This window comes from Phragmites australis, chromosome 2 (assembly GCF_958298935.1).
Source record: "Phragmites australis chromosome 2, lpPhrAust1.1, whole genome shotgun sequence".
Taxonomy (NCBI): domain Eukaryota; kingdom Viridiplantae; phylum Streptophyta; class Magnoliopsida; order Poales; family Poaceae; genus Phragmites; species Phragmites australis.
The window spans coordinates 14,609,290-14,623,330 of record NC_084922.1 but is presented as its reverse complement, the minus strand read 5'-3'; the positions used below and the strand labels follow the sequence as shown (position 1 = coordinate 14,623,330).

Below are 14,041 nucleotides of genomic sequence, written 5' to 3'. Positions count from 1 at the left end.
GGATACTCCTATAGTGCATCCGGCAACTCCTACCTGGGACCAAGCAACGCTGATCAATGCAATGAACACCATGTCACTCTAGCAACCTAGCACAGAGTGGTACATGGATTCCGGCACTTCTGCCCATCTCACCTCTGACCCAAGTACCTTAACATCTTTCCAACCCATTTCTAATTCTTCACAGTGAGTCATTATCAGTGATGGCTCCCTTCACCCCATCACAGGTCATGGCTTTACACAAGTTTCTACACATTTTTCCTCTCTCTCTCTCTCTCTCTCTCTCTCTCAACAATGTCCTCATCCCTCCATGCATTATTAAAAAATCTTGTGTTGGTTCATCAATTTACCACTGACAATCAGTGTTCTATTGAATTTGAATCCTTTGGCCTTTCTGTAAAGGATCTGCGCACTGAGAGGGTGATTCTCAGGTGCAATAGTATCGTCCCCCTTTATCCTCTTCGATAGCACCACCTTCCACAAAGGATTCATGCTCTCTCAACAACCACTTCATCCTCCATGATACGGCATCAACGTCTAGGTCATATGGGCCATCAAGCTTTGCGTCAGATTGCTCCTCTTTTAGGAAATTCATGTATTAATGATAATGCCTCTACCCTTTGCCATGCATGTCAATTGTTTCATCATGTAAGACTGCCCTTTGATTCCTCAAACTCACAAACAAATAAGCTATTTGCCCTGTTGCATTGCGAATTATGGACATCACCCGTGCTCAACGTTCTTGGTTATAAAAACTACCTTATCATCTTGGATGATTTCAGTCATTTTCTCTAGATATTCCCTAAAAACAGAAATATGACACATAATACACTCACTCATTTTTGTGCTTATGTATCGGCTCAATTCAGCACAATTGTTCAGAACATCCAATGTGACAATGGCAAGGAGTTTGACAACAATGCTGCTCGATCCTTCTTCCTAGCATAAGGAATTCATCTTCGACTCTCTTGCCCTCACACATCTCCACAAAATGGCGAAGCAGAATGAGTAATCCGTTCCACAAATGACATCGTTCGCTCCCTTCTGTTTCAAGCACATATGCCCCCTTAGTATTGGGTAGAATCCCTTCATACTGCCACCTATTTTCTCAATATCCATCCCACAAAACCCTTATGCTTCAACACACCTCACTACACTCTCTATGGCACACACCCCACATACACTTATTTATGTGTGTTTGGTAGCCGTTGCTACCCAAACCTCTCCGCTACTGCCTCTCATAAGTTAGCTCCTCGCTTAGCCGAGTACGTCCTCTTGGGGTATCCTCCTTACCACAAAGGCTACCATTACTTAGATCTCTCCACCAACCGAGTAATTATCTCTTGTCATGTTATCTTTGACGAAGACAATTTTCCCTTTGCAACTTGCACTCTTGTACCTACTCCGTACTGTTTTGCCAACTTTTTAAAAACAAATATTAATTTTGTAATTTCCTATAAATTAATATTATTAAAAAAATCTCACATTTTCTTGTCAATTTTGCCAAAGGCTCGGTGATCAATGTTTTTTTTTGTTGTTACACTTTTGGCTCCCTCAGAAGAATCTTGACCTACTTTGTTGAGCCAACCACACATATGACCAAGCTAGCAGAAAAAAAAGATATATCACAGGTGTAGCTGAATAAATTGATAATTTGTCACTTAAAAGATTAATTTTTTAATTATGATGTCACTTATGTCAAGAAAATATTAGACTATATGAGCCTATGACTATGGATTAAAGTGGCAAATAAGCGAATTCACTTCTTGGCGATGGCAAAAAAAATCAATTGGATGAATCAAACGATTGCGTAACTTGTTCAAAGTCAAAGTGTGGCAAGATACTGCCCAGGGCGAAGCTAGAGTGCAGTAACCAAACATGCACTTAAAACTCTCATCTTGATGATCATCATGGGCGTAGTGCATATTGGTCGTATAAGGCGAAAAAAATTCATCAAAGCTATAATGTCATGCATGGTCTTGGCACGGCTACTCATACACACACAAATCTTTTTTAATGAGGTTCCACTACTTGGAAAGATACATGGTGATTAATATGTGTGAGTTTCCTTATCACTGGAGGATGAATGCAATAGAGTTGCAAATGCACATAAAGATCTACAATATTGTGGGTGAAGTGAATTTGTTTTTCTTTTTTCTTTAAAAAGAGAAGTGGCTCAACAGTCGGCACTATCTACTTCCTCATTAAGATTCTGTTGCGGGTGAAGGAATTTGTTTGAAATCTGTTTGATTCGTTGAGATTCTGTTGATACTTGGCTGAAATTTGGTTGAATCTAGCTGTATTTTTTAAGCTTCTTTGACGCTTACCGGAAACTTTGTTAAAACCCAGTTGGGTTTTTAGAACTCTGTTGAGAGTTGAAACTCTCTTTCAGTTTAGGTGAGGTCGTGCGGAACAAGTGGCGGAGGTTGTGAAGAAGGTTCACAAGGCGCCTTGCAGCACCGGCAAATCTACCATCTCTACCGTCCATTCATCAAGCGGACGTCCAGAGATCACTTTAAAGCACAACTCCCTTGAGCTCCCGCGGCATATAAACCAAACCCTTCTTTGTTGCTGGCTCCTCCATATTTACAGACAGATCCCTAGATTCTCAGAAGCCCGAGCCGAAATTTATACATCCAGGCCCTTCGCCGGAGATGGCGTCGGAGCTGACGTACCGCGGCGGGGCGGCCCCTGGCCCCGCCTCCGACGGAGGAGAGTACTCCCCTAAGCCCTCCAAGCCGCTCTCCTGGCTCTCCCGCGCCGCCCGCTACGCCGCCGCCGAGCACCGCCCCCTCTTCGCCCTCGCCGGCATGCTCTTCGCCGCCGCCCTCTTTACCTTCTCCCCCTCCACCTCATCACCGTCCTACCCCGCCGCGTCCACCACCGGCTTCAACCACCTCGCCGTCGCCGGGGCCGGGCACCCGTCGTTTGGCGCGTCCGTCGGCGGCAAGGTGCCCCTGGGGCTGCGGCGGCGCGCGCTGCGCGTGCTCGTGACGGGCGGCGCCGGGTTCGTGGGGAGCCACCTGGTGGACCGGCTGGTGGAGCGCGGCGACAGCGTGATCGTGGTGGACAACTTCTTCACGGGGCGCAAGGGCAACATCGCGCACCACCTCCGAAACCCCAGGTTCGAGGTGATCCGGCACGACGTCGTCGAACCCATACTGCTCGAGGTCGACCAGATCTACCACCTCGCCTGCCCCGCCAGTCCCGTGCACTACAAGTACAACCCCATCAAGACCATCATATCCTTGCTCAGTTGCTTTGAATCTGAATTCTCCACCAAGTTTGCCTTTTCTTTTCACCCCTTCCTTTTTGTAGTTGGTTGATTGATGATTGTGGTTCCACTGCTTTTGCTAAGGTGCTTGATTTGACTCTCTCTTTTTGTTGAATTTTGATTGTTCAGGATGAATTTCGTGGATTCGATTGTTTTTTTGGACCGGAACGCTACGTTTTCAATTAGATGATGAATAACAATAGAATGTTGCGTGGATACTGTTGATATTTGGTTGGAAATGTGTTTATTACTTTCCGTCATCTTTAAATCAGTGTTTATTTTCTTACCTACAAAATGCTTTAGAGTGAGTTTGGTTCGGCTTATTCTGTCTTCGGTTTTTCTGCCAGATGTGGAACCAAATAGTCTAGCGGTTGAGCTGCTTTCAGAAAAGCTAGTTTTTGAGAAAATAAATTAAAAGCTAAGAAACTGATTGAGATAGCTTTTCTAATTTTTTGGTATATTGAGAAACTAAAATTTTGAGCAAAAGCCAATAGCAAAAGGCTAATAGTTAGAAACCAGAAGCTAAAAAATAACTTTTCAGCCAAAAGCTAACAAAACCTTAGCCTAAAGCTAAGAAAATCTTAGCCTAACCAAACATGACCTTAGTTGGATTGCTCAAGTGGAAGCTCTTTGGATCTGGTGATCTGTTTTGATAAAAATGTTTGCTTCATGTTGTTCTAACGTGCAGTAGCAGATCAGGCCACCAAGTAGGGCTCTTCTTCCTCCTCTCTTCGTCTTCCATGCCCAAAAAGGGGGGCTTGGGGGCTCCAAGTGCGCCCCGTGCTAACGTGTAATAGGAGTAAAGGTCAAAGCTGCGTTCGGACCTAGTTGAGCTATATATTTTTCTCAACTTTGACAAAGTTTGGATTGTAGTTGCAAAAATCGTACGCCCAGATCGCTGCCCATTTCTTTCTAATCAATGTTTGTGTATCTATCACTTAACTTCATTTCCATATGTCTTCTTTTCTAACTTCTAGTGCTAATGCTTAGTTGAGTTCAAGCCTAAGTTCCTAGGTACCAAACCAGGACCTCAAATAGTCAAAACGTCAAAGAAGGAAGCCGTTTGATATGCTAATGCTTGCTGTATCTTTTCAATATGTTATTGTGAACCTTAACTTTTGAGATGGCACAAGACAAATGTGGTTGGGACGCTGAACATGCTTGGATTGGCCAAGAGGATTGGGGCAAGGTTCCTACTCACAAGCACCAGTGAGGTCTATGGTGATCCCCTCCAGCACCCTCAGGTGGAGACTTATTGGGGCAATGTCAATCCCATTGGTAACAATTCTTCCTCGCAATATTCTGTTTTGCTAATTTCTTGATGCAACAATTCATTCAAACAGATCGATTGAGTTGATCATGTGAGAGTAGTACAGGAATATCCTCATTGCTGGCATTAATTTCTTGTCATTCAATCATGAACACTTAGTGTACTATAGAAAACATAAAAGCTATGTTTTGATTCAAAAGATTTATGTATCTTTTTTTTAAAAAAGATTACCTTTTCTTCAGCAGAAAAATCTCCAAATAAGCCATTAATAGATGCCACTACTATTTGCACATTGGTTGTGAAGCTACTGCCTCTATGAACTGTTGAGCAAAGAGGTGTCTGGTTGGAATTGAAAATTCTGGGAGTTGTGGTTGTGGAATCGTAATGTGGTTGGCATCCATGCTTTGTATCTTTCTTGTGGAAGTGGACACTTTTGGTTGGTAGAATTAGTTCCAAGTGGGATGGCTGCTAGGTGGATCCCTCCCTAATGAAGGAAGAATAGGACAAAACCACACTAGGTCAGCTTAGTTTAGCCAAACTAGTGCAACCAATAATCATGAGAGGAATCAAGCAACAGAAGAGAAGCGCCGACAATTTTGTTGATCTTGACAGGAACAACTGATCCTGTCCTCATAACAGCCCCTTTTGTATTTCTTTACATACTGTTTGATTTTATGTATTCTAGGTTTCCCTTGTTTACAAAGGCATTTTCTAATGCAAATATTTCTTTTACTGATAGGTGTCCGGAGCTGCTATGATGAAGGCAAGCGCACAGCTGAAACATTAACCATGGACTACCATCGTGGTGCCAACCTTGAGGTTTTTGTGCTATTCAAATGCTTGAGATCAACAGAATTCGGATTAATTTTTGTGGGTGATAGTATAACCATGGTAATTTGTGTTGTACTTAGGTAAGGATTGCCCGGATCTTTAACACATATGGTCCTCGCATGTGCATTGATGATGGCCGTGTTGTCAGCAATTTTGTTGCTCAGGTAGCCACTAGTTGCAGCCTCCTCTTTTGGAACCTTAATGTATATGCAGTTTATTTTTGTTTGATACTGAAATGCTTCTCATGCAATTATGGGTATTCAGGCACTGAGGAAGGAGCCTTTGACTGTATATGGTGATGGCAAGCAGACTAGGAGCTTTCAATATGTCTCTGATTTGGTGGGTCCCTCTATCATCCTAAAAGAAACATTTGAACAAATCTGTCAACCAAAATTCCTTGAGTCCTGTCATTTACACTTTTATGTCATATTAGTGGCCTAACTTATTTGCATAGACTCTTCAGCATACAAGAGAACTATCTGCACAATGTTGGCATCTCACATGTTAATAGCATCCTTGAAATGATTCATATGCTGTATGCCCCATGCTTGTTGCTCTGAGATGGATTGCATATTTGTGATCTGCTGAAGATCAGTATGTTAGTGGTTTCTCGCTAAGACAAACCGTGGTTGACGATGAGGATATGTCATAGTTCTACTGTCTAATTTCACTGATTATGTGGGTGATATACTTCTGCATCCTATACTGATGTGATACTTTTCGCAGGTGGAAGGGCTGATGAAGCTGATGGAAGGGGAGCACATTGGACCATTTAACCTGGGTAATCCCGGCGAGTTCACCATGCTGGAGCTGGCTAAGGTGGTCCAGGACACCATTGACCCAGAAGCACACATTGAGTTCCGTCCAAACACTGCAGATGATCCACACAAGCGCAAGCCCGACATCACTCGCGCCAAAGAGCTCCTTGGCTGGGAGCCCAAGGTTCCTCTACACGAGGGCCTTCCCCTCATGGTCACTGACTTCCGCACACGTATCTTCGGGGACCAGGAAGAATCCACTGAGGCAGCTGGTGGCCTCTCTTAATCCGCAAGTCCTCAACATGTCAAAGCGACACATCTGTTCAATTTGTATGATCACTTGATACAAAAATGGGAGGAAGAAAGCATAAGATTTGGACAGTTTTGGTGGTATGCTCTTTGGCTTCTCTACACTATACGGACAAAAGGTCATGGCTATATACACAGTTCTTAGGGAAATATTGGAATGTTGCTAAGATATCTTGGCATTGCTGTAATGTTATTATTTCCTTTTTAGCTGTAACATTCAATAATAGGATTGTTGACGGATAATTTGTGATGGTAATAATATATTGAGGTCATAGCGTTATAAGCTTAGATACGCTTCAGCATGAGTGTCAAACTGCAATGGAACAAAAGATTTATTTACAGAGTAAATGTTCACTGCAGTGGAGGGAAGCGAATGATTGATCACATATCACTCGACAATGCTTACAACTTCTATATTACACATCGCCACTTCCTTATTCGCCATTGTTGAAGCAGGTGCACATCTGATCGGGGCTGGTAATTCTATCTTTCACATCCTACATTTCAGAGTGGTGATGAGTCCGGCCAGTGAGCCCGCAGAGGAAGCCACGACGCCGCCGCTGTGGACGGCCTTGAACCTGTCCTTCACCGTCAGCACCGTTGTCGCCGTCGATGAACTTGCCAGGCGCCACCACGATCAGCTTCCTGAGGCGGTCCTCCAGCGTCCAGCTGCGGCTGCGCTCGTTGAGCCAGGCGACGATGTCGGCGAAGATGGCCTCCACGTTCTCGTCGGGCTCGCCGGCGGTGAGGCCGTGCCACATCCCCGTGTAGAGCTTGATGGTCTTGTCCGTGCTGGCCGCGTGCTCGTACAGCGCGCGGCTCACCTCCGGGTCGGTCACCGTGACGGCCTCGCCGTGCAGGACGAAGAACGGCAGCTTCACATGCGCAGAGTTCAGAGCCAGCGTTGAGTTGTAATTGACAGGATTTGCCATTGGATCTGAACCGTAACCTTACAAACTGATGCCTGACTGTGTTGAAAGCGTACCTGCGACAAGCTGTCTTCTATGTACATGCTGGTCCTGAGCATCTCCAGCGCAGTCTTGAGCCGTGGCTTGTCCTGGTAGATCAGCTTGTTCCTCCTGATCTGCTTTCCATGGCAGAAGCAACCAGGTCAGCTTGAGCTGCTTTGCGTTTGCCGGACACGCCGGGCCGTCCGCTTGACGGGCTTCTGAAGAAGAAGAAGAAAGAGTTGGGGTTTGACGGACCTTTTCGCGCTTGACGGGGTCCTTGAAGGCGGCGTCGATGACGTCCTTGGTGGGGACGATCTTCCACTTGGGGATCACGTCCTCCACCTGCGTCAGGAGCGCGATCACCAGCTGGCGCGGCTTCACCTTCTCCGATATCTGAATTTCGTTTTCACCAAAAAAAAACACAACATGATCAGTTTTCAGCTCAGACTTCAGACAATGACGAAAGATTCAGGCAAGCAGTAGCAATGTAGCGTCGTGTCTCTCTTGGCGTACCTTGCACATCGGCGCGACGAGGACGGCGCCGTCCCAGAAGGCGGGGTCCTTCCTGTGCAGCAGCAGCGCCACGGCGCCGCCCATGGACTCGCCGTACAGGAACCGGCTCTTGCTCCGGTACTCCTCAAGGTCTGCAAGCATGAGACGTCCCATGTAAGCCTTCTGCCATGATGCGTGCATGCTACAGCTGAAGAACTGAACGAGGCACGGTGCGTGCGTGCATGGAGACAATGGCCCTCACGTGCCGCAGATGGACTTGAAGAAGCGGTGGCAGTCGTCGACGAGGCGGCGGAAGCTGAGGATGTAGCAGCGGGCGCCCATGGACTTGCCGTGCCCCTCGTAGTCCATTCCGAACACGCCGTACCCCGCCGCCGCCAGCCGGACGCCGCACGCTGCATTCAACGACCATCCGTGCATTAGGATCATTTGATCGCGACACCGCTCGCCATTCCGTCCGAACGTAGACATTCTTCTTTCTCTTTCCTGCCCGCGTTGCAACGCAGCGCTCGTGCATCCAAAGACAGTAACAATGGTATGTTGCAAATGCATGGATCGATTACATAGGGAACGTGCAGGTTTAATTTTCCATACGGAAATTCTTCAAGGACGAACAGTAACTCAACTGAGCCTAACATTCGACTGGAAAGTTCGTCCAAGTTCATAGAAAATCAAGCCAAATGAACTCGACGGCAGCATTATGCAAAATTTGAACTGAATTCTGACCCTAAGCATTCAAAAAAAAAAAACTTTTACAAGGCTAATTTGACGTTGCTGAAAAATTCAAGTATTTTTTTAAGAGGCCGCTGCCGCTGCAGCTGCAATGCAGGGGAGCCCAAAACTAGTCCAAACTCCAAACATGGTAAGTGGGCAGCAGCACGGTGGTGAGTGGTGGTGGTAGTAGTAATAGTAAGGCCTAAGTTAATGACGCCATTAATAATCCACTATAAATGAGCCCGGCCAAGTATCGAGAACTGTCCTATGTTTGATCCGTGCACGCACAATGTGCAAGGTATTTTTACGGGTAAATAAAATTTATTGAGATTACCGGTACGATTTATTAGATATACCAGATACAATTTAAAGAAATTTAAATAAAATTCTAATAAACATGATAAATTTCTGTACCGAAATCCACCATTAACCTGGTAAACTGGATTTTTCACCGGTTTTCGACTGGTTTTTTCCCTGCCTGTGTGCATCCATTCATCCATCCCTCATTCCCTGCAACCTGCACGCAATGAAGGCTCGGCGCCATCAAGCCCTACCCCCACCGCTCCTAAGCTTATAGATGCTCGTCCACAGCTCTAAATGTCTAAGATTATCTCCAACAATATTCTTTTCATTTTGTCTCCTTTTCGATTCATTTTTCCGTTCTCATTTCTTTTATTTTCTCTTATCTCCAACAACTTCTCTTCAAGGGGAATTGCGAAGGAAAATGAGAGAGAATCCTGTCCTGAAAGAAATAATCTTGAGAATTCCTTTGTGACACGAATCGTGAAGGAAAACTGTTAAAATAATAAAGGAAACGAGAATCTCTTCGTAACGAGAATCTAGACTCTGAAGGAAAACCCTTAACCATACTCTAATCAATCGCCGCTCGCTACCATGTTCATACGACTTGGTTGATTCAGCCTCATATGGTGCGAAGCCAAGGAAATATTGCCGCGGTTGGTGCGGCAGCTGACCCGTAGTAGAGGTGTCCCTCGCCGGCGGCGGGGAAAGGGACTCCGATCCGATTCTAACTACGGCGAGAGAGGAACCGAGTGCGGTTTTGGAGTCTGGATCTTGACAAGGACTGGCCAGTCCTGGTTCTGGTTGCACGAACAGATTGCTAGCTATGAAATGCGTCTGCTTTGCATAAGTAGGCGGTGCCTCATCAACAGCGTCTACCAAATGGTGAGAATCCTTGCTTGATGTATACTCGCTCATCATCCATGGACCATGATGCATTCAGTCACGGATTACACTGCTACTTTTGAGCTAAGAGCTCGCGGTGTTAGACGTGTACACAGGGGCGGATCCAGCGACCCCCAACAATTTTTTTGGAAGGAGTAGAGAGAAAGAAGACGAGGAAGAGAAAGAAGATGAGGGAGGGACAGAGATGGATGAGCCTCCAACCAAACTCCTCTATATTCGTCACTGCGTGTATATGGCACTGAACCCAAACGGGAAAGGTTCCTTGAGCTGAAACTAGCAATCAGAACAGCTGCCAAGTCAATATATACCTCCTTTGTAAATAAATGGTACTCTCTCCAATCTCAAATATAAACCATTTAAGTTTGTGCTAAATTATTATTTTTATCTTTGACCGTGTCAATAGCTAAATAGCCATATATATTGACAATATAAGATTGATATTACGAGATTCATAATGAAAAATATATTTATAATATATAACTCTTTCTAATTGAAATAAGATATTTTTATAGATATTAATGATCAAAGTGTAATATTGGAGATCGTGTTGATGTCTCAATACACTTGTATTTGGAATATGAGGGAGTAGTACTTCTATTGTTGTTATTTTGGTTTCTCAATGTACTACGTATGTTTTAGAATGGTACCGATGTCTTGCAGATCAGCACTTTACACTACTTTTAGGGTGTGTTTGGTAGCTGGTCGAGCGCTCGGCCAGGCCGAGCAGATGTAACTCTGCGTGTTCGGTTGCCTAGTCGAGTGCTTGAGCCAGGCTTCGATCATGCAGCTGGAGCACTCGGGCTAGGCTTGCTGGAAACAAGAATGAGAACCGTTTCTGGCGAGTCAGGCCCGGCGGATGCAACAACCGGAGTGTACTTACGTATGTTTTCTCATTTAACTCTCGATATCTAGTAGTAAAAGAGTGGTCTAAATATTCTAAACATTTTCATGTGAAAACTAGAGCACCAGTAACCCATTTTAATTGATTTGATCCAAAAAGACTAAGCCAATATTTAATAAAAGTTCTCCAAAGAAGCCTCCGTTTATAACTTCTAGCAATTTTTTTTGCCTCAAATAAATTTCCAAATATCAAGGAAATTTACTAATATTTTTATCATATGATGTACTAATTATAAAAATATTTTCAACCTAGGTTATTTAGTGAAAAAGTGAGTTTCTTTCCTCAAATAAATTCCAAAAATCTGGGGAAATTCACTAATATTCTTATCATGTGATCTACTAATTTATAAAAATGTTTCTAACCTAGGTTATTTGGTGAAAAAGTGAGTTTTTTTAATGCTCCATTTATATGCATTTTTACCATTTCATGTGATATTCTCCTTTTAATTTAATTTGAATTAAAACAAATTTAAATATACACAAATTCATCCAAATACTGCACAATTAATTTGTGCATGTTTTAATTTGTTTGAACCTCATGAAACATATACTCATACGGGCAACAAAAACAATTTATTCTCAGTCAGGTTAAACATATACAACCAACTAAACAGAACCAATTACATTTTCCCAATCTGGCTAAACTCAGCTGGCTAGACTGAACCATAAGAACAACTAAACGGGCTCTTATTGGCTGGCGGTGGCCAGGAGGGCAAGATTTTCCAAGGCAGGCATCTTCTTTAATTCCTAATAAAAAGAGAGAGAATACCATGCTTTTTTTTAAAACAATGGAGAATATCATACTTTTTATGACTACAGTTCGTTCGAGTTCTGTACATGCATGCCTTTTCTTTTATTTATCCACTTACATGGGGCACGTACATTTGGTGGATACAGAGTTCCCCTTTTGTTTTTAATTTGTTCGACAAGTGCCAAAGAGGATACTAGAAAAGGTTGGCAAGATAAAGGGGGCAAACCGATAATCTCTTCAACCGCTAGATGTTTACTGTTTCTGTCAATTCTTTTTTAAGACACATTAAAAAGGAAGCAAACAAATTAAACACGATAAGCTGGATCAAGTGGTTGGCAGGTGTTACCTTTCATGAAGCCACTGCATTCCATGCCGTAACCTGAAGCAAGCAAGCAACACGAACGAACACAATGAACAACAAGAGCAGCGCAAATCAACGAAAAGAGAAAGAAAACCTCAACTCAATGTTGCTTTCGAGTCCAGCAAGAACTGATCAGACGTGTTGTGCGGCAGGATGCGATGATGGCGCGTACGTACCGTGGCAGAGGAAGACGAGCGCCTTGGGCGACGTGGCGACGGGCAGCCAGCCGCAGGTGAAGAGCTGCACCCCTCTCGAGTTCCTCACGTACTCCTGCTCATGGCGGCGGTCGACGCGACGCGCAGGGAAGAAACCACCCCCAGAAAAGAAGGAGGGCAGTAAGAAGACAAGAAAACCAAGGAGGAACTCGGCGACCAGCGCAATGTGCGGAGCCAACTCCGCTCACCTCATGGTACTCGACCTCCATGTCTGCTCCACGGCCGCCGCCGACGAGACGAGGAACCGCAGCCCGCGTCAGGTAAGTGGCAGGCGGGGCGAGGCAAGCGTCGTGGTTCGGTTTGTGAAGCTTGGGGTGGGCACGGGCACGGGCACGGGGAGGGAAGGATTTGACGCGTTTGGTTCGGACGCGGCTGCAGTTTGCGGGCGAGGGAGACGACTGACGAGTCGGTAGCGGACGTACCACTTCCTTACCCTTTGGGATGCCCTCCAATCGCTGAGGAGATGCATTTATACTCGACCGGTTGTCAGGTTTCAAAAAATGCGTCGAAAATCGCTCGAATATTGCGAATATCGGTCGATCCGGTGGGATAAAAATTTGAAATGAGACTGGTTTTCGTATTTGAATTCAAAAAATTCAAATTAGATTTGAACAAATAAAAAAATTCCGTAAAAACCTAGAGACAATTCTAAAAGTATGTGAAAAATATTTTTAAAAAATATCATTTCCATCAGGAAATGTGTTCTTAAACATTGATAGTTCAAAAAAAGACCGAAAAATAGAAAAGACCAAAACAGACCGAATACACAGTGCAAACGACCCGTTTCGGCCCATCTCTAAGGGATAAGGGCAGGATAATTTCCCCCTATGTATGATATATACATGGCGTAGATGGTATGATTAAACAAAACTTAGTAAATCTCATACCATTTGTTTCTATTTTATTCTGATTTTTGTGATTTTTTATGATTTTTTTATTTTCCTTAAACTTCAATGAAATTTGAGAAAGGCGCTCGGTAAATCGGTAAATTCAACCGGTTTTCAACAAAATCGTTCGAAATACAGTTAATGCGGAAAATTGGGTCGGTTTTTGGTACAATTCAATCATTTTTTATTCAAATCAAGCGATTACCAAATATCAATTCGATCGGATTTTTTCTCCGATTTACAAATTTGATCGAGTGAATTTTAAGTGAATTCTCATCGAATTTTGAACGATTTTCATGGTAGATGGATTTTGTAAACCCTTCCGGTTGGTGGTGATTTCATTCCTCCCTCTTGGTCATAATCGTAATCGCACAAGAGTAGACGATGAGATTGTTTCATAATCTGGAGGAGACAGCACCTACCTTAATCGTAATCGGTGGGAGTGTGAGATGGTCGCAGTTTCCCCCCAGGAACTTGCTGGTGGCAAGCCACTGAGTTGTCCCATTCGTCTGACATTTGGTTTCCTAGCTGGTCAAAGGAGGCTAGAGTTCAGTTTCACGGTGGGTGAGTTCCTAGTTGATCTTTCTTTTTTGAGATCTGACGACCGTTTGAACTGGGTCAGTAAAAATAGTTGTGGTACGCTACACACCGCGCTTCTGTTCGCCACCTCCGATATCTGTTGGGCCACGGCAATTTCCCGCGAAGGTCCGGCCTGGCATTCGTTGAGCCATGCATGCCTCCGCTAGCTCTTGCACACTACTGCCTATGTATATAGGCCACTCATGTACCAACGAGCTGACACCACCGCCAGCGACGTTAGCCATGAACGACAATGTCGATCGCCTCTGCCGCAGAGCCCACTTCATCGGGACAAAATGAGTCACAGTCGTCTGGCTCTTTTGCAGGTACAGATCGCCGGTGTTCTTCGGCCAAAAGGATTGTCAATGCAGTGGTGCGGCATCGGCCCAAGCCATGGACAGGACCATTACCACCTCCGAGGACGCTTGGTGATGCCAGGGTTAAAGATCTACGTTCAAGAGGAATTGGGTTTCATTCGGAGCCTTCATTTGCGAAAGCGCCGCCGGGAGTCATCGGAGACAGACGCAAC

General features: G+C 44.5%; 2 protein-coding genes across 2 annotated transcripts; one reads left to right on the top strand and one right to left on the bottom strand.

Annotated features, from left to right (window-relative positions):
• Positions 1 to 2,532: 2,532 nt before the first annotated feature.
• LOC133900495 (UDP-glucuronic acid decarboxylase 2-like) lies at positions 2,533 to 6,727 on the top strand. Its single transcript, XM_062341656.1, has 6 exons — positions 2,533 to 3,240; positions 4,403 to 4,549; positions 5,281 to 5,360; positions 5,453 to 5,536; positions 5,637 to 5,711; positions 6,099 to 6,727. Exons 1-6 carry the CDS (start codon positions 2,652 to 2,654, stop codon positions 6,414 to 6,416), a joined length of 1,293 nt encoding a protein of 430 aa, XP_062197640.1. The 5' UTR covers positions 2,533 to 2,651; the 3' UTR covers positions 6,417 to 6,727.
• Positions 6,728 to 6,758: 31 nt separating this feature from the next.
• LOC133900505 (caffeoylshikimate esterase-like) lies at positions 6,759 to 12,438 on the bottom strand. Its single transcript, XM_062341666.1, has 8 exons — positions 12,235 to 12,438; positions 12,008 to 12,101; positions 11,817 to 11,849; positions 8,148 to 8,294; positions 7,903 to 8,033; positions 7,645 to 7,782; positions 7,425 to 7,523; positions 6,759 to 7,314 (listed from the first exon to the last, which is right to left on the bottom strand). The coding sequence occupies exons 1-8, from the start codon at positions 12,253 to 12,255 to the stop codon at positions 6,937 to 6,939; spliced, it is 1,041 nt and encodes a 346-aa protein (XP_062197650.1). The 5' UTR covers positions 12,256 to 12,438; the 3' UTR covers positions 6,759 to 6,936.
• Positions 12,439 to 14,041: the final 1,603 nt, after the last annotated feature.

Bases quoted from the DNA above. Each gene is read 5' to 3' on its own strand.
- LOC133900495 (XM_062341656.1), top strand. From the start codon at position 2,652: ATGGCGTCGGAGCTGACGTACCGCGGCGGGGCGGCCCCTGGCCCCGCC. The intron at 5,361-5,452 runs GTTTTTGTGCTA...TGTTGTACTTAG, and splicing joins ATCGTGGTGCCAACCTTGAG to GTAAGGATTGCCCGGATCTT. The intron at 5,712-6,098 runs GTGGGTCCCTCT...TACTTTTCGCAG, and splicing joins TTCAATATGTCTCTGATTTG to GTGGAAGGGCTGATGAAGCT.
- LOC133900505 (XM_062341666.1), bottom strand. From the start codon at position 12,255: ATGGAGGTCGAGTACCATGAG. The intron at 7,783-7,902 runs GTACGCCAAGAG...AACGAAATTCAG, and splicing joins TCGTCGCGCCGATGTGCAAG to ATATCGGAGAAGGTGAAGCC. The intron at 7,524-7,644 runs GTCCGTCAAACC...CATGGAAAGCAG, and splicing joins ACCCCGTCAAGCGCGAAAAG to ATCAGGAGGAACAAGCTGAT.